This window comes from Hyposmocoma kahamanoa, unplaced genomic scaffold, assembly GCF_003589595.1.
Source record: "Hyposmocoma kahamanoa isolate Upper Pololo Valley unplaced genomic scaffold, ASM358959v1 138, whole genome shotgun sequence".
Taxonomy (NCBI): Eukaryota; Metazoa; Arthropoda; class Insecta; order Lepidoptera; family Cosmopterigidae; genus Hyposmocoma; species Hyposmocoma kahamanoa.
In genome coordinates, this window is record NW_020653492.1 from 5856346 (window position 1) to 5882332 (window position 25987).

At 35.3% G+C, this 25987-nt stretch overlaps 3 protein-coding genes across 3 annotated transcripts; 2 read left to right on the forward strand and 1 right to left on the reverse strand.

The window, feature by feature from the left end:
• Positions 1 to 6080: 6080 nt before the first annotated feature.
• On the reverse strand, positions 6081 to 8980 carry LOC113240380 (D-aspartate oxidase). Its single transcript, XM_026477665.1, has 2 exons — positions 8844 to 8980; positions 6081 to 7146 (listed from the first exon to the last, which is right to left on the reverse strand). The coding sequence occupies exons 1-2, from the start codon at positions 8844 to 8846 to the stop codon at positions 6124 to 6126; spliced, it is 1026 nt and encodes a 341-aa protein (XP_026333450.1). The 5' UTR covers positions 8847 to 8980; the 3' UTR covers positions 6081 to 6123.
• On the forward strand, positions 8880 to 24117 carry LOC113240410 (the record flags this gene model as incomplete). The annotated part of the gene is made up of 3 exons (XM_026477700.1): positions 8880 to 9117; positions 22790 to 22877; positions 23103 to 24117. Coding segments are annotated over 3 exons (477 nt in total), but the record flags the coding sequence as incomplete, so codon positions are not given.
• Positions 10000 to 16180, forward strand: LOC113240381 (protein transport protein sft2). Its single transcript, XM_026477666.1, has 4 exons — positions 10000 to 10188; positions 11517 to 11668; positions 13644 to 13803; positions 15242 to 16180. The coding sequence occupies exons 1-4, from the start codon at positions 10003 to 10005 to the stop codon at positions 15350 to 15352; spliced, it is 609 nt and encodes a 202-aa protein (XP_026333451.1). The 5' UTR covers positions 10000 to 10002; the 3' UTR covers positions 15353 to 16180.
• Positions 24118 to 25987: the final 1870 nt, after the last annotated feature.

Sequence of the window (25987 nt, forward strand, 5' to 3'; positions counted from 1 at the left end):
CCGTTTACTGATACGCTTATCCCTATCTTTTTTGATACTCTATTCACAAGTAGGTGTCTGCTAATGTTGCAATGTTCAAAGGGGATTTAGAAGGAATTTACATGTTTTTGTAACTTCGAATGAAAGTGATAATCTAAATGGGATTTTGTACACTTTCTTAGTTCTAGTGTTAACCTGTGAGAAAAATACAGTATAATTTTTTCATACAAAGGCAAAATAAAGAATATACACTTCCGGAGACATCATTCGAGACACGATGATAACACTATTTTTGTGTTCTAGCCATTTACGACAAACATGCGAGGTGGCTCGAATTACGTATATTATTTAAACTATATAATAAATTAAATTAACTTTTAATTCAAGGATGTAATATTAGAAAAAAAAATCATTAATTAAGGAGCGTATTTGGTATTTACAATAAAAACTTATTTAAATATCTAGATATATTTTCGTAGTGGTAATAAAATTTATAGTAGCAACATTGACTTACAATAGTAGCAAGAAAAAGTCGCGCACAGAAATGTCAAATGAAGACAATTTCTCTAGGTTTTCTTTATGATATCAAACGACGGGACGAACGGGCGGGACCTTACGACTATTGGTTTTTTTTTTCTATGCTTTAGGACGGGACACATCTATCCATGACAGATGTAGTGCCACGCAGAGTTTTAATTCGCAAAGACCTTAGGGGCACTGCCACTGCTTCCATCAACAAGTTAACAAGACCCATATGCCTGTAATTTCACTAGCACCCTTAACCCTTCAAAACCGTAACGCACTAATGCTCATACTACTGTTTGGCGGCAGAAATAGGTAAGCTGGCAGGACTTCTCTGAACGAACTTTTCACAGCAGCTCTATTACTACTAATAACCCCGTAACATGTCTTGTACTCTTTCGACATATCTTCATAGGAAAGTATCTCTGCTACTTTTTAACCGACTTAAAAAAGAGGAGGTTCTCAATTCGACTGTTTTTTTAATACGCGATGACTCCGGCGTTTGTGAACCGATTTTGATGATTTGTTTTTCTTGGAAAGAGGGCACCTCAGTAGTGGTCCCATTTAAATAAGAAAAAAATGTTCCCCTCAACTCACACTGGCGCAGAGACGAAGCGTCGCGACGCGTCATGTTTTTCGCCTATAGCATATTCATCTCTATTTTCCCATTATTAAGGTACAAATTTGTGTTATGCAAATATGGAGTCGCGCGTCGCCGCGCGTTATAACAGTTGCAGTTACAGTTGCAGACACCCTGAGACAATAGTTGACAAGTCCCATGTGCCTGTAATTTCACCAGTTTTCAGTAGAATTTGAAATTTGTGTTAACCAAAAATGAGCACCATAGTCGGTATAGAACAGAAAGGTTCTCTACGCGCGCGTGTTGTGTCTATTTCCGGCAACGTCCATCGATGCGATAATTGTACCTACGTTCATATGTCAACAGCCCTCTGGCCCCGAGGAATTTCCACTTGAATTCTATCTCCTCGTGTGCGCTGCTTCCGTCACAGAATATCTACTCTGCTAATATCATCTAAGCTAAAAATTTATTGTATATGTTTATGTTGTCTACATTTTGAATTATCTAATTCAAATAGAAACTAACATACTAGTAGATATTTAATAAAGTGCCTTTGTATATAAATCAGACAGAAATAAAATTAGGTAGAACGGCGATCTTCCACTTTTAATATAGGAATCAAGCATGTCAACAAACTCCGCCCACTACGTGACCTTGAAAGAATGCATAATATTAATTAGTGATGTAACATAAATATTTTGTTGAAATCTATCGGTATCGATATTTGTTATACAAGTAATAAAAAAACAAAAGGCGATAATCATATCGCGTATACACACGCGATATGATTATCGCCTTTTGTTTTTGTGATGGTGCGTGAATGTTGTAGGCTAAGGTTGTCTGGAATATATAGATATTTAGCTATAAGGCTGCTTGTTAACATTATCTTCTTATAACAGTTGTCATTTTTCATTCTAGTAACCGTATATCTCATTAAAATTTTCAAAATAATATAACTTCAAAGTAGTTTGTAATTGGACAAATATCGAATAACTAAATGAAAAATTATCAACTGTAAACTGAACCTTACGTAAGTCTGTAAAAAGTGACATTTTGAATATCAGCTTCAACATTCAGACAAAATAAAAGTCTTTTCTCAAAAAACTGGTTGTTCAACAGTTTATATGAATTAATATACATACTAGCAATTACAGAACGGCGCACTTGCATTATTAATTACCTTTGAGCATACCTAGGGCGAAAAAGGGAGACAATCTTCCTTTCTCGCTTGCACTTGTGCATTGCTAATTATTGAAACTGCCTCATAAATCAATTGCAATTAAGATGACCCGCCGCATGAATTCGCATTGGTAAAACGATACGGAACATGACCTTTATTAATAGGAGTGAAAGAGACAGTTGCTAACTAAACAGTAATTTACAAAGGCAAAGCAACTCGGCTATGGCAGCTTGTCCCGTCGTACAAATCATTCAGGCGTTTTGTGCCAAACAATGATACTGTTTTTTTATGTAAATGCAATTTATGTTAGGAAGAGTAGTCATTTTTTCACGAAAAATCACAATAGACATGTTTTACAAGGAATAAAAATAAACTGGCTGTTTTTGATAGTCGTCTTCGCGTTCAATTCAATTCATTTAAGGGCATTTTTTTCAATAATGATTTATAACTCTTGTTAATGTTTCAAACGATCGTGAAACAAAAACTGAATATAACAGATAGCAGCACTTTTCGCATACTTTAATGGCAAACTCACACCCATGAATGTGAGACGCCTAATAATAATAAGAATATATTTATATCCAGTAACATTAGACTCTTCGACATTTTGTCGTGTTAGTATATACAAAGATCTGAACTCATTGTAGTGTTAGTAAAATTAACATTTATTTATACATTTGGAAGCACATCTCAGGGTCGTATTCTAGAACTCTACTCAGTACTCAAGTCAGGATTTGAGTATGGTTTAAAGCAATTGATATCATACTCAAGTCCCTGCCATTAGGGTCGTATTTCTAGTGCTTGTGTTTCCAGTGCAATCCTGACTTGAGCATTGAGTAGAGTTCTAGAATACGACTCTCAGTGTCCAATAAAGGGGCATTCATCCCTTTCCCCTATGGCGCGGAGAGTGGAGTTGAGACTAACCTGCATACGGCGCACTAGAGACGCACACCACTTGCGCAAAGTGGCGTCAAAATCATACACACACGCGTCACCTCATTTTTATCTATTTCAAAACAAATACTGTAAATGACAAATATAAACAAATGTGTTCTTTCTACAAACATAATAAATATTCACGTAATTTCGTATAAATAAAAATATACCATTTTAAATCGAACTCCGGACTTTTTCAAATACGTCCTGAGTGTTTACCCGCTCTGCCAGCGAAGTCGTTAATGTATTTATATAATAATGAAAATCATGTTGAACAGTGCTAGTAAATTATCTTTTTCATGGAATACTTTCGTCGAAATTGCCCGAATTTATTATAATTACAAAGAATAAACAAGTAATGTAAATACAAAGAACAACTCCTAGAGTTTGTTACTTATTCTTGTCGGAGGAATCTGCGTTGCGAATAAGCAGTAATATATTTAATATTAAATTAAATTAATAATAAATTTGAGAATTTCTTGTGTACTTACTTTGCGTGCCTATGAAATAAAACATTTGAAATTTTACTCGTTCCGTGGCTAGATTGCCAAGTGAAATATTCAGGCGTTTCATTAGTTAAAAATTTATTTAAATAATATTATAGTGGTTAAAATATTTAGATACACCTACCTTAACCAATTTATCATAACAAACCGTTGAAACGCGAATTATTTGCGACTCTTCCATTATCAACAGTTTAACACCTCTTTGAGTAATCAGTAGTTGATAAATTGTTGACTCAAAACCCCGCTGATCAGAGATCTAAACATTGTCATGCCTTACTTATCTAATCATCATTATCATCGTCGTCTATGTATTGTACATCGAACAGCTGCTCTAAGGAGCTGGTGTTTAGGCCATAGTCCGCTGCTATTCTAGCCCAGTGAAAGTTGGATATTTCACACGTTTTCTAAGGATTGTGAACCTTGATGTACAGGTTTCCAAATGTACGTAATTTCGAAATTGAAGTCATTGGTATGTTCATGACCTCACAAGGACGTGGAACAGTTAGCCTTCCAATAAGAAGCAACCATTTTCCCCACTGGGCTACCAACACAACTTACATAAAATACCAATACAAAATGATCATAAAGAAAAATTGTAGAAAAAAGTAGTAAAATTAAGCCTTTAGCTATATTTATTTTATTGAATATCATTAAGTTTTTATGACCATGATATTTATATATTTATGTGAATAATAAAACCGGACCCTCATGATCCCAAAATCGCACGAAATGGATACCTTTACTAAACGAAAACGTCAGCTGTTAGGAAATGGCCAGTAAAGATTTTGAAACCAAGTTCAAATTTGAAAAAGCGAGAGTTCCGTTTGACGGTGTAATTTCCAACTTTATCTATAAATAAATACATACTGAGTTTATCCGAAAACCGTAACCGTGGCGGCTGTGGGAAGCTTGTTTCGTGGTATCCGGATGTGCGCAAATAATTAATTACCTAGCTGCATATACCTGTTTGTTAATTCCAGTAAATATTAGCTGTTAAATTATTTTGTACTTACTGTTTATAACTAAAAGTGATTTTTTTTACTTCGTTCCGTTTGGAACAGGCGTCTACTGAAGAAAAAAAAGAAATTAGTGACTAAAAGTGTTAATAAAAACACAATAAGATTTAGACTACCACAATTGCTATCGAAATTGTCATTTATTACATACATTTTTTTGTTTTAGGAATGTTGGCTCTGACACTCATTGCGAGGAGCCAAAAAACAGAAAAAAAGAAACAAAATTTCTTTTTACGTTAGTGATGGACGATACGTAAATAATTCTATTCGATTACTTCGATATTTAACGGCATAACATTTCTGGTATTTTCACTTGAGCGGGGGTTCCTTGTTAGAAAATTATAATTACGACTACGGTGAAAATGAAACGGATATACGAGTATGTGCTGGTGTGAAATTATGTGATGTAGAGGAAAATTGCTTAGGAAACGCGTTTTCTTATTTATAATTAAATTACGCGGTATCGCGTAGCAATAAAGTAGTTACTGTTGCTTAGCACAATGCTTCCTAATGACTTGAAGTATTTATGGTCGATTTTCATGCATAAAGAACAAAACTGGCTATCAGTTTTTTTTAACGCGCACTATCATAACCCCGCACTCGGGAAATACACGGGTGCCATGGACACACACATAGACAACCACAAGATACAGCCAAACTTGCGAGATCTGAGAAATCGAACTCGGAAACTTTGCGTGGCGGAGCAGCATGGTAGCCGTCCGGCCACTTGTGTAACGTCGTGCGACGGTAATCCTGTAATGCAACGATGTTTCTGTTTTAGAAGAATTTTTCAGCATTTGCACAGTACATTGTTTGTTAATATACATATATTATTATTTTTAAATACAGCTCACGGCTTATCAACTGTGTTATAAACTCATAACCTTTCTCAAGTTACGAAACAGACAATGTTCAATATAATTTGACCTGTAACCCCAAAGCATTACCCTCGTCCGTTATAAACCGAACATCATTAAACACAAAGTGTTTATCTCGTACGTGGGTGTTATTGACTTTAATAAAGAGACTCTTTGCAGTCTTCCAGAGGGAGGGAGACGCTGCTGTTATCACAACGAGCACGCCTTGCTTACAATTTACATAACATGAATAAAAAATATTGTAGACATCCATAACAAGATGTAAACATAAATGAAACATACAGAAGATATTATATTTTATTAGTTCTTTGAATATTAAAATACATAAACATAGTGTAGACATGTTTACCCATTTGTTACTTAGAAAAATAACTTGTAACTTTATATTATACCAATATAACACAATTTTATAAGCATTATTGTCTATACAAAACAACATTGTTATGCTTAATTAGCACAATGGCTTTAGATTAAATTAACGTGGGTCATAATATAACTTGAAAGTCCTGATTTTTAACAACATATCCTAAATCTTATTCTTCGTATTGGACTTCAAAAGATCAATGCCTAGTTGAACTGCTTGCAAAGCAGTTCCTGGTGCACACATAACACCGTATCCTCCATGACCGTAACAATGCACCACTTTTAAGCTATTAATCAGCTCTCCCTCCACACGAACAGGCACTCTATGAGGACGCAGCCCTACTTTGTGACCAACAATATCAGCTTTTTTTAAAGAAGGTACTATCTCACAACATCTTTCCAGAATAGCATTAGCGTCATGCCTACAAACATTCAAGTTGTAACTATCATATTGGCGAGTACCGCCCAATGTTGCTACACCATCCATTCCCGGTATAATGTACGTGTCATAGTCTCCATAAATCGCTGTCTTCAACCATGGAGCCCGAGCCTTAATGATTTGCCCCCGAATTGGTACCAAATCATGATCATCGCATAAATATTTTGCTCCCAATCCTGTGCAATTAAGAACCAAATCGTACTTTCGAGTTAACGATGCAAAACTTTCAAGTTTGCTTTTACTAAGCTTTCCTCCTTGGGCTGTAAATTTTCTTTCTACCCACGGTAAATAACAATCACATCCCGCTTTAATTGTAGAGAAATAAGATCCGTATTTAAAGCCTTCGCCACAAAGTTTCAGCTCATTCTCTTCCACAGGTCGATAAAGTGGCACTACATCTTCCATGAGGTGATTTCTCGTAACATGATAGTTATCTTTAGAAAAAATATAACCGTCGACTTGCATGACTCCTGCGTTAGACGCTTCGGAAGATCTCAGTATGTCCTGCCAATAATCCCAAGAATCACGCATCCATTTTTGGGTAATCTCCTTCGTTCGACCCCTGAAGCTGGTACCAGGTCTGAAAATTCCTGCAGCGACCATACTGGTTGTGTCTTCTGCGAATTTATCTGCTATTATTGTTATTTCGGCATTTCTCAAACTATCTTGCATCAATTTCGCAGCAGTCATTCCTACAACACCAGCTCCTAAGACGGCTATTTTTGTCGAATTGTTGTCCATTTTAATCTGTAACAATAAGCCGAATAATTATAACACAAATAAAGTCCATCTACAGTAACGTCTACCAAAATATTCATGTATAAGAGAGCTTAGATAGAAAGACGGATGTTAGGATGTTTATTGCTCAATTCTGTCTGAATTTTAGATGAAACGGCTTAACCTATTTGATATTTGATTAGGTTTTAGGGAGTCGGTTAGAAGGTAAGATGGCGAGCACGATTATTCACATAATGGCAAGTTGGGTATCATTTTCGATGTATTTGGGGTGCTCATTACGAATATAGAATTTATTTCTAAATCCAAGATGGCGAACACGACTTTTCAAGTAAATGTAATATCTCGAAAATGATACCTCATTTTCGAGGTATTTCGGGTTACGAATATGGCACTCATTTCTAAATCCAAAATGGCGGACACGATTTTTCAAATAATGGCAACTTGGGTATCGTTTTCGAGGTATTTGGGGGTGCTCATTACGAATATGGTACTCATTTCTAAATCCAAAATGGCGGGCAAGGGGGTGGTAGCCTAATTCACCCTGATCCACCTTTCTTTTTTTTGATGGGGGAAATCTTTATGGATACCCCTGAGCCCAGGGAGCGGTTATGTGGGGACTCTCCCTCTCGACTGAAGGGACTCTGATCCACCACCTAACTTACCCTCTAACCCAACCCCCAACCTACCTCTAACCCACCCCCTAACCGATCCCCTAACCAACCCCCTAACCGACTCCCTAACCGACGCCCAACCGACACCCAAACGACCCCCAACCGGCCCCAATCAACCCTCTAACCGACCCCCTAACCGACCCCCTAACCGACTTTGGTTTGGCTACTTTTGTAGTCTAGATGATTAAGAATCGTATTCCAGAACTCTACTCAATGCTCATCAATTGAAATGAAAGTAAAATGAAATGAAAAAGTATGATTTAAAGCACTAGAAACCATACTCAAATCCTTGCCATTAGGGTCGTATTTCCAGTGCTTGAAATCATACTCAAGTCCTGACTTGAGCATTGAGTAGAGTTCTGGAATACGACCCTATGACCGACTATATCAATCAATTTATACAGAAGCGTTCACTAAATGTAGAGTAAATTAACCCATCCCACAAACTCCACAACTTTGCTGACGTGTAGCCGATATGAAATATGTCAGTGTTATTTAACTTTTGATAGAGCCGTTTAGGCACACTGTTGTTTAAAGCGTGATGAAATTCTCTTTCGATTGCTCTGGCATCAACTGAACCACCGACTCAGTCTATTTAAAATAAGTAAATAAGTATATCACGATCCATTAGAAAAAACCCTGCGTAACAGTGAGACATATAATGGATGATAATGATTACTAGATACATGCTTCATAATTACATTTACTCAAAATAATACAGCAAACATTTTCAATAGATTAGATAAAACAGCGAGCGTATCATGAGAAATATATAAATCTATACTATACTTTGTACATGACATAATAGGCCCTTTTTTCCAACAGAGACTATTAATGGACTTTTTAATGTATTTATACATGCTTATTGTTACGTAGACTGGTGCCAACTGAGTAGGTACTGAAATCAAAGGTATTAAAAGTGACGCCGACCTTATCAATTACCAAATCTAAATACCCCATTAGGAAACAAATGTATGCACTCACAGTTTTAAGTTAATCTTAAATTGTTGTAATATGCATATTTACAAAACATACCATCTGCACAGCACCATAACAAAAATATTCGTTTCGTTTACAGAGGCGCGACCACCGCGCAAGAACTACAATCAACTGTCATCAAACGAGAAACTCGATAACCGACAGACCGAAGATATTCACATCGAAGAGGCCGCAGCAGAATCGGATGCGAGCAGCACAGATTTGGATGAACGTGATACACGGGGCGTTTGCCCTCCCTGTGTGCATGATCGATACAACAACAATATACGAAGACACGTTCACGACGATTTTAGCGACGACACTGATTATGGTAAGAAATCATTTACTAAATCATTTATGAAATAAAAATCGGTTACAGTGAAGCCGGTTTCATGATTCGATTTCTTCAAATCGATATCGGTCGACACATGCGCACCACTATTTTCAGCTGACATGGCTGCCTTTCAGTCTGTCAGCCAGTGTTTTCGAACCACCCGAATTTACGGGAGATTCATTCATGAAATACAACAATTATAAAATCTATTTCTCTCGGGCAAAGTTTAATCCGATATAGTTTGTTACAGTGATGATAATTTCTGTCTTTGTATTCAGATTTAAAACCACCAGGTAAGATTTAAGAAAGAACTAAGACACGTAAGACTTATTTATCTCTTATCTTAAGAGGTAAGAGATAGGTAAGTTACGATGTAAAAACTATGTGAAAGTGAGTAGTGATTAACGTAAGAACATCGAAAAAAGAGGAACAAGTACAGATATTATAAAAACGTTGATAAGTCGAAAAAGTTTTTTTTTTATATATTAACATAAATCATATTCCGTTTTAAAAAAAATATTTATTATGACAATAATAACTTATTTATTATGTTTTCAGAATTTTAACATTTTTTCAACTTATTTAAGCTAAATTATGTTAATTGTAGTTGATTTTTTTCTTATTTCGTTTTATTCGCAACGCAACATCTGATTTTACCCAGAAACTTTTCTCCCGATATTTCGACCACAATACTACCGAATTATCTCTTTGTGTTGGTAACACTGCTGTGAGCGGAGTAGTAAGACAACTGTCAGACGTTGTCGTACTTTTTGTTCCGTGATTGTGAATCGTGATGACGATATTTTGAAGTAAATCTCGCAATTTTAACGTTAATATTCGTGAAATTATAAAGGAAAAACGAATAATTATTTGTACACCAAAATGGCGTCTCTAAAGTCTGATTTGGATCAATATTTGCTACAAAACGAAACTCGAAAAAGTTACAAGATTAGTTTACCGTTTTCTACACCGGGTTTTCTTTCGAGAACTCCTACTGAAGATACTCCAACAAGCAGTTCTAGTGCTGGAAGCTGGCTCGATGAAGTGCAGAAGGAATATTTTACACTGGTGAGTACTATGACATACTTTTTGTTGTTGTTAACTGGCTTTGAAAAATGATTGTTTTGTGAGTCACCTATTAATACAAATACTGCATAATGATTTCACTGGGTCTAATATTGCGACGCCCCCGTGACCGAGAAAACTATGTTCCGCGAACATGCACTATTCAACTTAGAAGTTGCTAAATATCCTTAACTACACCTCTTTGACTATCAACAATGGGCTTATCTATTCTTATATGTAATTCTATTCACGGCGCACTGTAGTTTAAATTGCTTTTAATTAAAATTATGTAAATAGCAGCAATGCTGGGAATTTTGAGAGGCTTCAAGTATTGGAACAAAATTTTTTTAATGGAGTCTGCAGTGTTCTGTCGTTAGAAATATTTTATAATTAAGGCACTTTGAAAATTTTCCCCAGTTAATAATAATAAAGATTATACGGCATGCCCAAAATTATGTAAACTTTTGTTTACATACAAAAAAAAATTAAAGTGACCTTAGAATCAGGTGATTAGTTAATGTATAGCATTGTTATTTCTCTTATTATATGCTCTCACAAACAAATAAAGTGGTCCTGCACTGGGGTCCATGCTACTCTGACATCGAGGGAAATGAGGCAGCAGACAAACTGGCAAAGGCTGGTGCTAGGGAAACCTTTATTGGACCCAAACCCTTTATAGGGATGGCATACAGCATGGCAAAGCTCACTCTGCTGAATGAGAGCACACATGTCTCCCGAGAAGTGTGGCTACAGAACAAGGCTCTTGAGCATTCAAAAGCCCTGATAGCTGCCTACAGTGCCAAACACTGTAGAGAAGCTCTGTTCTTGGACAGGCATGGCATTAGAATGCTAACTAGAGTCTTAACATGACACTGTGGCTTGAACAAGCACATGTCAAATATTGGGCAAAGAGAGAATAGAGAGTGTAGATTCCACCACAAGGAGGATGAAACTCCTGTTCATTTTCTCAACCAATGTTACCCTCTCATGGGCGTTCAAAGCTCCATACTGGGAAGGCCCACACCACAACCAGAGGACATAAAATCTGTCAGAGCCAGGTAAGTCCTTCAGTTCTTCAGTGCTTTTGGCCTTGGCTCCAAACTGTAATTAGTGGTGACCACAATAGATCAGCTGTTTGGTTGGTGATGAGAGGCTACATATGCCCTAAATGAAGCCACTCTAATGATAATAATAATAATAAATACAGATATAACAATTACCTTTTTTTGTAATATCTTGTTTTAGCAAATACTGTTTACACAAGACAAAAAAAATTGTTATTTAACATTTATGTACATTAACATTGATGTATGTTCTATCTTATATTTCAGAGTCGAACGCAGAGGTTCATGGGGTTTGGAGTGTGTCTCTTCTTTGGCATTCTCTGCTTCATATTATCATTCCTGTATGTGCCAGTGCTGTTGTTCCAAGCCAGGAAGTTTGCCCTGTTATTTACACTGGGTAGCATGTTCCTCATATTCAGGTAATTACAATTACAGCGCTTCCCACAAATTCTAATGACAAAAGGACAATTGAATTTCCTTATTTTTCATAGTCCTGTTTTCATTCAAGATACATTGAAAGAGGATGGCCACAATAATCATTTTAAGTTCAAATTGAGAATGGTTTTAATAAGGCTGGGTTACATATATGAATATATGCAACCCAATTACTTCCCTTTGCTATGTGTATTCAAAGTTTGGTTATTTGCCAATATTTGGCATTTTTCTTAAAAATAGTTGTAAAAATACTAGAAACGAAACATTCATTGCAAACTTTGTATTTTCAACAAGTACATAATATACTGTTGTCTTCCGAAGTTTTCTAGTATATGAGAGTAGCAGATCACTTGCTTTACATCAACATTGATTTTGCTTTTTTAGATGCATTAATTTATTACTGTTCAGCATGAAACACACAATATAAGATATACTCGAAGTGTAGTGAAGTCCATAACATTTATTGGGCTAGCACAATAGGACTACAACTCGTAAGAAGGCAAAACAGCATTATAGATTAAACAAAAATATCAATGATAATGAACATAATTTATTTGACCTAATGTAGGCTCATAATTTTGTTAGTCCATCATAATAATTGAAGTAAATTATTGTTTAAGGGCTTGACCTTACATTGATAGGTGTAATGGGCACCTCTAGGTACTTATATTCTAATTATTTATGAACATACCTGTAATGAAACTCGAGGTTTTGGACTTAGTGCAACCTTTTCTAACCTACTACAATCACCTTGAATATCAAGCAGTATCATTGAAGATCCGCTTATATGTAAAACAGTGGCAAATGCGGAGTAATAATTTATTTTTTGTACCTCAGAAATAACAGCGAGCCGGCTTAGAAAGCGCCGGCTCTGCTAAATGATAAGAGCCAACGTTATATTTCTAGTAAAACCATCTTTTCTATGAAAAGGCGAAAATATCACTGATTCATGACCTGCCGAATGGACGAAATTTTTCTTTGATGTTTTTTTTTACTTGCAAAGAGCTCCTTGTAAAAGAGTTAGTCCAGGGAAGTACTACCACCTTATTCTGCCGCAAGGCAGTAATGTGAGCATTACTGTAATCCAGTTTTAAAGGGTATGAGTATTGGTGAAACTACAAGCACATAGGAACTTTATGTCTCGAATGACGGACGCAATGGGAGCGACCCTTAGATTTTTACGATTTATAGTCCTGAACGACACTAAACTCCACTAACTTGTTATAATTATTAAACAAAGATCGAACGCTTAGAAATAATTTACTTTGATCTGTTTGAATTCGAACCAACGTCTCATCGCAAGTCGTGTCAGACGCTATGCCAACTAAGCCAAGGAACTAGATTTAGATTTATTTATTATCTTGTAAACTTTACATTATTATATACATTATTGTATACATTATTATAAATAATATAACTAAAGACCTCACTGTGGCTTATTTAGCATAGCGTCTGGCACAGTTTGCTAGGAGATGTTGATTCTAATCCAACCAGATAATTATAACAAACTAGTGGAGTAATTTCACAAAAAATAATTTAATATCGATGATGGTGAAACATTCTGACGTTCAGTAAAACTAAGGGTCGTATTCCAGGACTCTACTCAAGACTCAAGTCAGGACTTGAGCATTGCAGTGAGCACTGAAAATCATACTCAAGTCCTTGCCATTAGGGTCGTATTTCCAGTGTTTGAAATCATACTCAAGTCTGCTCAAATCCTGACTTGAGCATTGAGTAGAGTTCTGGAATACGACCCTTAATTTGTCACTAAACTGTTGTGGAGAGGCGTGTCGTTTACATCCAAGCCCACGACTTGTTATCATAAAAATAATAATAATAAAACTGGTAGGAGCTGTTTAATAATACAGGCCACAGATCTGTTTGTCAGGCGCTTTGATGAATTTTAACACTTATACTATCCCCGAAATTGACATAAACTAATATCCTCTATGACAACAGTTTCAGCTTTCTATATGGACCATGGAACCACTTGAAGTCACTCTTCAGCAAAGACAGAGCGCTCACAACGTTGCTGTATGGGCTTACACTGTTTGGCACGTTGTACTGTGCACTGCATCTACAAAGCACAGTGTGGACTATAGTTTGCGCTGTTTTTCAGGTACGTGTTATGAAAAGTAGATAATCTAAGAATAAGGTAACTATAGTTTGTATATGTTGTCTTTACAAAGAAATGTACGTACGTCAGAAGGTGTTCAAGTACTTCAGTGAGGGGGAAATATTCTAATAGCATAAACAGTACACACGACGTTACGTATAGGCTTTTTGTTATGGTTATTAATACAAAGATACAAAGATCGAACACACAGAAGAATTTCTTCGACCCAGTGGGACTTGAACCCGCGTCTTTGCTGCACCGTAGCATTGCTCTTACCAACTGAACCCAAGGGGCTTACTATGAGCTTATAAGCAGCCAGTCCAGTTCCATGCAATTCACATGACATGGTAAAACTGAATTGCTTAAATTCGTATCATGACCTGCACAAAGTTGAACGGGAATGGCATGGCAGGATGACGAGTTTTACTTTTTACATATTGATTTACATACTAAATCATATGAAAGAAATTGACAGATGTGCTATCCTGGGAGCGTTCAAGCACTATTAACCGATTGTGTTCAAAATGATAAAAATTATACTTTTTTATTAATTTTATTATTAATTATACTTATTACGTTGTTTTCAAATATCGGCAACTTTTCAATTTTACTTTACAATTTGTTGTACGACAAAATTACATGTCATGTCTAGTCATTATCATTGAAATGAATAAGGTGAGTTTGTAATTTGATAACATAATTGGAACATATCTTATATTCGTACATTTTCATTGATTGCATTAAAGTCAAATTTGGCGCTTTTCAAAAGTTGTTTTACGATTTTCGCTAAGTCAATAAAATTATTAAAATTTCATTTAAAAATTGCAATAACATTTATGCCAATAATTTAAAGATCGGAAACTCGGAACTAAAACATTCAAAAAACGCTCAATAGTTAATAGTATTTATTTATTGACAATTGGCTATATAGCCTAAAAAGACAACAAATAATTATGAAACTGCAAATATAATAAAACTTAAACGAAATTTCTTAAAAATGTAACAAAATCTAAAAAAAGTTAGTCACGGAGTAACTTTATTTGAATTGCTTATTTTGACAGATGAGACCGTCATCATCATGGCCAATGACACGTCATGATATGATTTTACTATGAAAAAAAAGGTGAACGGATTTCGAATGGCGAACGTAAACTGCATGGACAGTGAATTGTTTGTGCGAGGTCATAGTACGAATTTGACAGGCAATCCAACTTACAGGCTTAAATAGAATTGCTCTAAGAGCTCATAGTATGCACCCTGGTCAAGTTACCGAGTTGTCCAAATCCTCCTGTGTTTTTGTTATAGACCTTTCGGCATTCAGGAATTCCAATGTCCGTTGATCATTTGATCCAATTTGGGACATTTACAAAAATACAAAATTCCTCACCAACATCAGATATTATAAGTTACATTGTTTTGATCACTCTCCTCATGTTTCCAGGTAATAGCCCTAGTCTGGATGATGATGGGCTCGATTCCGGGTGGAGCTACAGGTGCCAGGTTCTTTGGCAGCATGTTCAAGTCGACAGTGTCGAACACGCTGCCTATTTAACACCTAGATCTCATTCGTATTCATGTGGAATTGTGGTGACATTTGCGGCCCACCTCGATCTTTTAATGAACATTCTATAACGAAATAAGCAGTGTCATTCATATTCGTGTGGTCATTTATGGGATGGCAAGTGAAGCTGCTTTCATCAGATGACTAAACATGTATTGATGGTGCCACCATTTTAAGATTCACTAGTAAGTTGGCAATGTTTACATTATGCAATATTCAGGGCACTCAATTAAATTTTCTCATGCAATACACTTGGAAATTTGCAACTTGTTTGTATTAATATTAATGTAAATAGTACACAAGTAAGCATATACACCTACCACCTAATGAATATTGCATGATTTAAATATGGCTAACGTTTCCCCCGTTTCCAAACGCTCCTGGTGAGTACGTGCCTTAAAGATTAATTGTCGATTTGTTAGTTAGTTTGTAATGTGTTATAAACAGAGATGGCCAAGCGCCCGGGTTTTAACCCGGTGCTTATTTAATGCCGGGTTTAAATCGGGTTAATACACATTAATGCCCAAAATCTAGGGCAAAAACTATTTACTACTAAATGTTTGTTGTAAGTCGAATTTCGGTCAAGTTTAATTATATTAAATACAAAATGTGTATTGGTTTCTGATCTAGACTATTCGATTTGCCTTTTTAATGAATTGGTTCGCTTGAAAATCGCATTGAAATAAATCGATACGTAAAATCGTATGGCCTCGAATGTACATCCTTAATGGTGGGAATCCACAGGATTGCAAAGAAATTCTTTTAAAAATATTTTTTACACCGAAATTTGTAATAAGTATGGAATTATACCAAATTCCGTATTCGCCTTTCCTGCCCACAATTTTGGGCAGAAATGGATTAAAACCTTTGGAAAAAACCCGTGGCGGGTTGATTGGGTTTTAATTCACTGCTCATCGCTGGTTATAAAGTTTGAAATAGCCGGTTTTTGTAAGTGTTCATTGTAATTACGTATTTGTATATATTTATATAAAACCATTACGCCCGCCTACTACCATTCTGACCTACTCCAGTCGCATCTCATATAATATGCTCGTTCATTCTTGGTACTTTGAGCCTGGTATTTTTAAGGGCATTCCCAATCTGATTGAGATATACAGTGTTTTTTTTTCAAATGGGACTGTATGGGGAAAACCCACACCATAGAAGATACAATGAAACTGTCTTAGGAACAATTAAATCTTTTTTTGTGAAATCATCGTCATTGATCAACACTGCCCCTAGTGGCCGCCATTAAGGAAATAGAATAGAAACATTTTTTAGTGCTCATCGACTCGGTTTCATGAAGAAATCACTTCATTGTGTGGGATAAAAAAACCGAGACAGAATAAGTTGATCAAATTTCATAAAACATTTTTTCATAAAAAGTGACAACTCACGCTTGACTATAATATATATAATGACCATATCAAAATTGTTTTCACAAGAAACGACTTAATGGTTCCTAAGACATTTACCTTGCATCTTCTATGGTTTCCCCATATTGTCCCATTAAGAAAAGCGCTCTATATAAGTCGAGGTCTACCTCTTTCTTTGTTTTATTAATAGCAACAAAAAAAGTTTAGGGATTCACAAAACTAGCCGATTTTATCGTATTGATTAAAATGTATGATCTAACCGTGAAGGGTAAAGATACAATTATCCCAATTGTCAGTCCTCAGTCTATGCGACACTGATGGCAAGCTAGCTGTCGATTGTGTAATGGCCACAAACCAATTTTAGCAATTTCTGAATTTGTCTTGCTGACCACGCAATTTTGGTACGGGGAAATGTTGGCAACTTTGTTGGTAACTGGTTCTATACTTACATATCGATGCCTTACTTTCTCAAACTCGTATTTTTTTTTTTTTTTTGGCATAGCTACAGAATACAAACTGTGAAGACGCTTAAAGTTAACATGCATTATAATAGGAGTAAATTTGTATTCCTATGACAGCCACGCACGGCATTTGCAAAATAAATAAGTACTTACAAATTAACAGGTTATTAAACATAATATAAAAAAAATTAAAATTTGCACTTAAAAACAATAGCAAATAAATCATGTTACACGTAAAAAAAACGATGAGATTCTTAAATATCCAACATATTCAGCTTCTCCTTACAAATATTTAAATATGTATAGCGACTATGGGAGAATAAGTCCAAATCTTTAGAAAAGTTGTTATGAGCTCTAAACATGCGAAAAATAGGATCATTATATGAGACATTGTTAGTGGTACATGGCAAAGAAAAAGTTATTTGGGTACGTTTACTGCCAATCTTAAACAAGGCGTGGCTTAAGATCTCACTTGAGTCCATTTCAAAGTTGATAATTTTAAACAGTGTGGAATAGTCCAGTATCACACGTCTGTACTGAAGTGGGCGTACCTTAAAATATTTGAGTCTTGCCTCGTAAGTATCCAATTTCCTACGTATTTTATTGCATTTCAGTAAATTTTTAAGAATACGAGTTTGAGAAAGTTAGGCGGCCATATAGGCCACGAAATATTATCTAGGCCGATGAATGGTAGCAGCTTGAATGACTTCTATCCAAAAGGGTACTAAAGACTAAAACTACCTTATACTGTTTTACAAAAAAAAAAGGTGAAATCAGCGTTGGTACATTCTAATGGTTATACGTATAACAAATGTACAAGGCAAATAGTGCATCAAGTTTGACACTTAAGAATTAAATTTAACGTTATGAAGCTTGCGATAAGAGAGGTCCTAAGTGACAAACTTATGTGCCACTAATTACTTGAACGCAAGAACATAGCGTCAAAATTCTCTATTGAAAATTTTACTTAATGTCATTGACCATAGTGTTCAAAATTGCAGCTTACCTGTGAATTATATACGCGCTTATTGTATAAAGAACATCGCACAGTCGGTTACACCACGTGAGCGGTATAACCTACAGTGCGGTATTCTTCAGGATCAATACTAAGTGGCAAATACTACACTCCCCGTTAGGAATATTGAATTGACTCTTTCTGTGCGGACTTAGGCGCATTTTAACTCTTCTCGAAAAGCACTGCTACACTGTCGCCCTTCTATAGTTACTGACGTCAGGAAATTCAACTGTAGATATGCAGCTCGAGTCAAACTTGTTCGATCAGTGAGTCAACATGGTATTAGTAGAGAAGGTTCGCCACTGAATGCCAAGTAAAATCGTACATCATACTCAATTAAGAAAAAGTTCATTATAACACGGCTATATGGTTTTAAACCTTTTGCCTTTTCGTTAACGAAAAGAATTTAAAAAACAACAATAGGACAAAAATAACAGATACAACAGTTAGGATGGAACACTCATTGACGTGTTTCGGTAGGCTATTAATTAAACGTACTAAATATATACTAGGCGGAACGTCGATTACTTTTTATTGTGACAGGACGAACAAGTCGTGCACCTGGTGGTAAGCGACACGCCTGTCCATAGCAGTTCCAGTGCCACTCAGAGCTTTAAATCGCAAAGATCTGAGGGGCACTGCCACTGCGCCCGTCACCCTGAGACATAAGTTGACAAGTCCCATGTGCCTGTAATTTCACAACAGGAATGCAGTAATATACACATTACTGCTTGGCTGCAAAAATAAGTAAGGTAGCAGTACTTCACTGAACAAACTCTTTCACAAGCTACTTACCGAAGCGTAGCAAGTTTTCTTCCAATTTATTTATAATGACTATATCGAAATACGTGAGTACTTCAAACTCCTACTACACTAAACTCAGCTCAGCACATTCGACCTCTTGATGCATGCCTCCTGCCGCAAAGCTTATTAAAACAGAGAAAATGTGAAATAAAAGTAAATAAAAATAACCTTCTTATTACAATATTATTTTTATTACTTATTAAAGAATCTTACATTAATAATTTTGCATTAGTAAAATCGTAAAGGTTATAGATAGGTATTTCAGGTTAATAATATTATATTCTAATTAATACCGATAAGTATTACTGCCTATTATTACATTAAAAAAACTACTCCTTTCTTCGTTCTGGAGGAATATGAAAAATTACATCTTTGTCAAAACATACAAGCATCTTCCAGAAGTGTGCGTGGACCAGTGTCATATACTCAGTGCTGTATGTACTTAAGGATGCACGGACACGTTCTAGACACGTGGTCTTGGTTAGGGTCTATTTTGTAATTTATCGTACTGTCTTACTTTTTATTTATAAATATTAACATGGAGCAATGACTAGAGAGGACTGCTAATCTCTATACTACAGATCGTAACTCTGCAAAAGGTCAAAATTCCGTCTTAAATATAGATGGCGCTGATCAATAAATAACCTAGAAGGACTATGTTACCGTAAATGGCCGTGGATGTCAATTAACTCCTCGTAAATGTGAAATATAACAAGTTAGTTTTTTCCTTGAAATATATATCATTTATATACTCGCATCGAGTATATAACCAGAAAGAGACGAAATGTCATTTATTTTAGAAAACTATTCTGCCAAATGACAACTGCGCTCCGATTGACCAACAAGTGAGACATATTCATACGTGTTATAGTAAATCATGTTACAACTTCACATAGACTAAAATAAAATTAGGATATGGGTTAGAACAAAAAATGTACTGACAGCAAACAAAAAAAAACATAAATAAAAATAAAATATTTTTTTTAGTTTAATTTTAGAAGAGCACAGGAGCAGCCGTGTTTTCTAATTAAGTTTTTTTTCAAGATTTAGATTACATTATACTCATGGCTCAATACTTAACTACGACGTTAAAGATGTAGATTTTTTTACTTTACCGATTCTTTAAATAAGTCATTATACAGTAATAATAATTATAGTTGCAAATATCGATACTTAATATGATTTTTTCAGTGCAACACTAGTAAGGCGTGCCTAATGAATAGAATGAGATGACGTAATAGGCACTTCAAATCGACCAGTTTAACTTGAGCTATGCTATAATGGACGATAATTGAAAAATTTCAAATTTAATTACCAATGAAAAGTGATTCCGTTCGTTTTGTAATTAGATGTTTTATTTTTCCCACACCACGGAATAGAACGCCATTAGAGACATTATCTTTATTACATTAAATCCACACATCAGTTAATACAAATATTTAGCTTCATATGAAGTTCCATGCGTATTTTTATACCTATTGATTTGTAAAGTGTATGTTTCAATAAAAAGATGTATCAAGATTGTTTACATTTAGTTAAATATCTAAACAAATGGACTATAATATCGGTAGATGGAAATAATAGTAAACAAAATATAAGAATAGCCGGCACTATCGATAAAAATCAATATAATAAATGCAATAAGCGCCATCTAGTTATCCGTTATCACTATAAACTGGGCAGCTTTAATAAATTGCAGCTTGTCAATGTAAAACAAATTAATTACAAAAATAGCTACCAAATCGTTGCGACATCTGGTGCTCCAATGGGTACTAAATATCCGACTACGCCACCTTGTGTCATGGTTAGCAATTTTCTTGAGTTATTGGTTCATGATGTTAATAAACAAATTTTCAATGGTTTTTGCCAAAATAGAATATAACTCAATCCATTGGTAGGTACCATTTATACAATTAAAAAAATATATTGAAAAATAATGTGGGGTACACAACTAATAATACTTAGGCTCAACCTACACTGGCGCAGAGTCGAAGCGTCGCGTCGCTTCCTGTTTTTCAACTACAACGCCTGGCGACACACGTCGACGTTCGCATTTGTGCGCCCAGGTGGTCGGCGTCTGACGCCTCACTGCGTTCAAGTAACGCGCGACTCCATATTTGCATAACACAAATTTGTACCTTAATAATGGGAAAATAGAGATGAATATGCTATAGGCGCAAAACATGACGCGTCGCGACGCTTCGACTCTGCGCCAGTGTGAGTCGAGCCTTATTGTTGGCTCTTGTGTGTTCAAATCCAGCGGATGTCAGCGCTGTGGTCTTCAATGCATTTACTTATAAAACATATCTCTAATTGTAATTGTCTTTCAAAATTTTATATATATAACAAAGCAACCTAGAATTTTCACAGCTTTTTATATGATGCTGTTTAGCTCCACTTTACACATATTTAATTTTAATATAAATAAAAAAGCTCAAAATATTTCTTGTACGTTGTAAAAACAAGCGATGCTATGAACAACTGAAGCTAAAGCGACAATAATGTTTTGTGATATGCTCGGTGTTGAATGTCAAATGTATACAATTTTTAATTAAAATGATGTATATTGAAACTGCTATTTTATTGAATTCCCATCTTAGTACAATGCCATAAGAATGCTCGGTTCATATTGTTGGTGCCCAACGAGAAAATCCCTTCTGGTAATCACGCGCGACCAAGTACGTGTACATAATATCGATCACATCATTGTGACAATTTGAATGGAAATGGTTATTAGTACATACCTACCTATTTAATCATGCCATAAGTAATGCAACAACTAAAATAAGAGTAAAAATTTCGCTTCAGAAATGTTTGAGAGGACAGAATCACTACACTGAGGGCCGTATTCTAGAACTCTACTCAATGCTCAAGTCAGTACTTGAGTATTGCAGTGAGCACTGAAAATAATACTCAAGTCCCTGCAGTTAGGGTCGTATTTCCAGTGCAATCCTGACTTGAGCATTGAGTAGAGTTCTAGAATATGACCCTGAAAGTCGTATTCCAGAACTGTACTCAATGCTCAAGTCAGGATTTGAGCAGACTTGAGTATGATTATAAGCGGAAACACGACCCTGATGGCAAGGACTTGAGTATGATTTCTAGTGCTTTGAATCATACTCAAGTTCTGACTTGAGCATTGAGTAGAGTTCTAGAAATGTGCTATTCAACTCAAAACAACTACTTGTAGAAACGCAGGTTGCATATAGTAATAGTAACAAGATAAGAATAATTCCACTGTGCCCGGTCGAACATTGCAGGCGTTTTGTGTATTTACTACGATGTATTCATTGACTTACAAATAAATGGACGACGGGTCTAATACAAAAACCACGAAAAAAATGTCCCAAGTCAACCTATTTAAACGTAGTGACATGTAAAGGAATATGAAAAAGCTAAAACGTTGAATTTAAATTGTAATGTCATCGCAGTAGTCTAATTTTGCTTGCTTCGCTGTCAGTCGAACAAACGAAGACTAAAGCGTGAATGACGCTCTGTATACGATTTTAACGCCCTATAAGTTCGGACTCTTTTTAGCGCGGACCCGACGTCCATATAATTGTAAGTCAATGGATGTATTGGACACTATGCAATTGACTAATTTGAGAAACGAGTTTTAAATATATGGATTGAGTAACTTGTTTTAGGTGGTTTTAATTACCGAAAAGCAAATACATATAGTGCAAGACCTAACTTTACCTGTTTGACCAAATATTTAACGATAGATTATTTCTCATCCACCATCGACATTTAAAACACTTATTGTTCCCAGAGGAAGCATTGACGTGCAACGTGTGCGACCGCTCGTTCCCAACACGTCGGCAGCTCGCCGACCATCAGCAGAAAAAGCGACATTTCGGGTACGTTGCTTATACTAGACAAGACGAATAAACAGTTCTTCTTGCAAGTCTTCCTTTTATTTAAAAACAAGTCTTTTTCCAATAATTATGAACTTTAACCGTAATGCAATCGGTTGTAGAGCATCATAGTCTCTGCGATACTCATAGTTTATGCGTCTCAGCTTAACATCCGCGCCATATGACTTGGTCGATGCAAAATAACAACCTAAAAAATATTTCTTCCAGCTGCAACGCTTGCGACAGCCTATTCCCCTCGCTGATGGCTCTGGAGCACCACAAGGAAGAGTTCGAGCACTGGAGCGACTCCTGCTGCAGCCACTCCGAGTCCGAAGAGAGCGAGAACGAGTGCCACGAGGATCGGCACCGATTACTCTAATGCCATCATCTCATTATTGCCGGGGACCGCCCCAGTAAACTGGGGACTTTCGTTTAGACTCATATGTCTATTGTCTGACGGACTAAAATATTCTTTTAATGATAACTTTATTTATACAGCATTATTTAAGGCTAAAAAGATAGCAAAGAAACTCAAAGTGTAATGTATTTAAACTATAAACTAAATGTGTAAAGCGTGATAATAAAAACCCGCCATTTTTCCACGAGGTATATCCGATGATTTATTGTAAAATCAGGCGGCAGAGCACCGCTGTTGGCGGTTGGTGGCGATTTGCCTTGAAATAAAACAAAATTTTGACAGTACAGGCTGAAGTTCTTTCAAACAATATATTATGTAAATAAATACAAAAAGCTTAAGTAATGATAACACATTTAACGACAACGACATGTTAGAGTGAATTGCTTTTTCCGTCAGGCACTATTCATATTTGTATCTTCTCAAAGATTATTAAAATGCAGCAACTGACACATAATCTCTCACTATGGTAGTAACAGGATAATTGAACGTTACTTCACTTATATAGGCGCAAAGATACCAAACCACCGCTATTTTCTAAATTTGTTCTAAGATTTTCTTGAAAAAGCTTTTTATGAAAAATATTTTTTTTGTCTTTTAACTGCATTAAAAAAATGTGTTTTGGAGTTTTCACCATTTGAGTGTACCGCTGTGGGTACACACTTTAAACCTGACAAAAAATTCTACTTAAGTCTTATTTGATTTTTGTGTTGCCTTCATAAAATATAGGTGATTTCGTATTTGATAAATTACGACCTGAAAATCAATTAAATTTAGGTGAGATTTTCTGTAAACCTATAATGAAAATACGAAATAAAAACACATGTTGATCATATCAGTAATGTATTTTAAAAAAATTATAACATGTTAAAGTGGTATAAAAACGTTATTGCCCTTAAGTGGCTTCACAATCCTCTTTCGCATTTATTTAAATTTTAAAACAAGGTTATTTTGTAAAATACTAGCAACCTTGCAGGACTATATTGCTAGAATCGTGAACAGCAATGTTTATTGCATGACATTTTATAATTGGTCACATTTGGCTTTCGTGCAAAAATAAAAATATTTAAAAAGACCGCTCTAAACGATGAAAGTAACTCTGTGCGGTAAAAGAAAGCGCTAGCGTAAATATCAGTCCAATGCAAAACGCAGGAGCGGGAACGGGGGTCGTTGAGGAGGACGCTTGCACTTACTACCAACACAGATCTAAAAAATGTCAGTAACAAAAACTTTAAAGTTTACTTTTGGTTTTATAACGTTGTATAAAGTCACGGGGTAAATTGTTTCTGATAATTAGTAACATAGCTGTTAGTATTTTACAACAACTCAACTCTGCATACATAATATATTTAAAGCAGAATAAAAACAATCAAAACCAAAGGTGGCTCAATTTATTTGCCTTCAAGTTTACATTTCACGTTCTATAGTTTCAGTGGCTGCATTTTAAAATTATACCTTCTATGCTATTGGGGATAGGTATGCGAATAACTCGATCTTATCGAAAAGGCAGTAAATAATTCAAAGGTTGTAGTCCAACATGTATTTCGAGATATTAGTACATAGTGCCCTATCTCGCGCAAAGAAATCGTTGCACAGTCAATGCTTGGAATGAGAAAGTGAAGGGTGCTTCCTACCCATCCAAAAAGTTATTCCAGTTAGTACTTAATTTCTAAACATTTTTTTTAACTGACAAAAACAATTATAATCCTTTTTCATATCAAATACAATTGTCACATTAACGTACGTTTTTTTATTACATTTTTTCAGTGTCCCCAATATTACGTTTTCGAATCATAACATATATTATTTTTGAAATAGTTTTTTTTTATTTAGGCCCAGAACTTTGACTAAAAATCTTAACTGAATTCTAAATATTTATAAATATCAGTTATCGTCGCGAATAGGAAGCTTATCGAGATGTAATAGGAACAAGAAAATCCCATTTATCTCGTAGGAAAAGTTGGAAGCACCAAAAATCTAAATGCAGACCCTTTTTCATTGCGCGAGGTACATCGATGTTACCCCGTTCCAAATAATTAACCAAACACGTCACCTCTGTGATACTATGTCGCACTTGAAAACAAATACTGTCGTAACTTAAAAATTCGTGGAATTGAGATGATTTGAAGTTCAAAAAAAATTCTAAGTGGAACTTATTGCGAAACGTGATTATTTTTATTTATGCATGATATATTTAGTTATCCATTTACATAATTTATTGGTTTCATTCAATATTCTTTGAACTTTCAAATCGTGGTTTCTCAATTCCACGATTTTGAGTTATGTCGGTATTTGTTTTCATGTGCAATAAGTAGTTTAGGCACATATCAATTTGTAGAAGCCGTATATAACTTGTCACACAACGGAATAAGGGTCACTCGATTATGTGACTCGGGCTTTAAATGTATTGTAGTTTAATAGCATGAGTGAACCAGTCATTTATAAATTAATCTTGAAATAGGTAAAATATATATATAGATACTTCAAGTAATACATACATATAAGTGGATACCTCTCTCTGAAATCCCGGATTTTTTAATCTGTAACTATACTGTTATATTACGGCAATGTATTTAGTAGTTTTGTAATTGTAAGTAAAAATATAACGGTATTCGATCCTGGAAAGGTAAAACGTCTAACGTGCATTTGGAAAATATTACAGGAGAGCAATTTATTTCTTAAAAAAATATTCTAAATC

Bases quoted from the DNA above. Each gene is read 5' to 3' on its own strand.
- LOC113240381 (XM_026477666.1), top strand. From the start codon at position 10,003: ATGGCGTCTCTAAAGTCTGATTTGGATCAATATTTGCTACAAAACGAA. The intron at 11,669-13,643 runs GTAATTACAATT...CTATGACAACAG, and splicing joins AGCATGTTCCTCATATTCAG to TTTCAGCTTTCTATATGGAC. The intron at 13,804-15,241 runs GTACGTGTTATG...TCATGTTTCCAG, and splicing joins TAGTTTGCGCTGTTTTTCAG to GTAATAGCCCTAGTCTGGAT.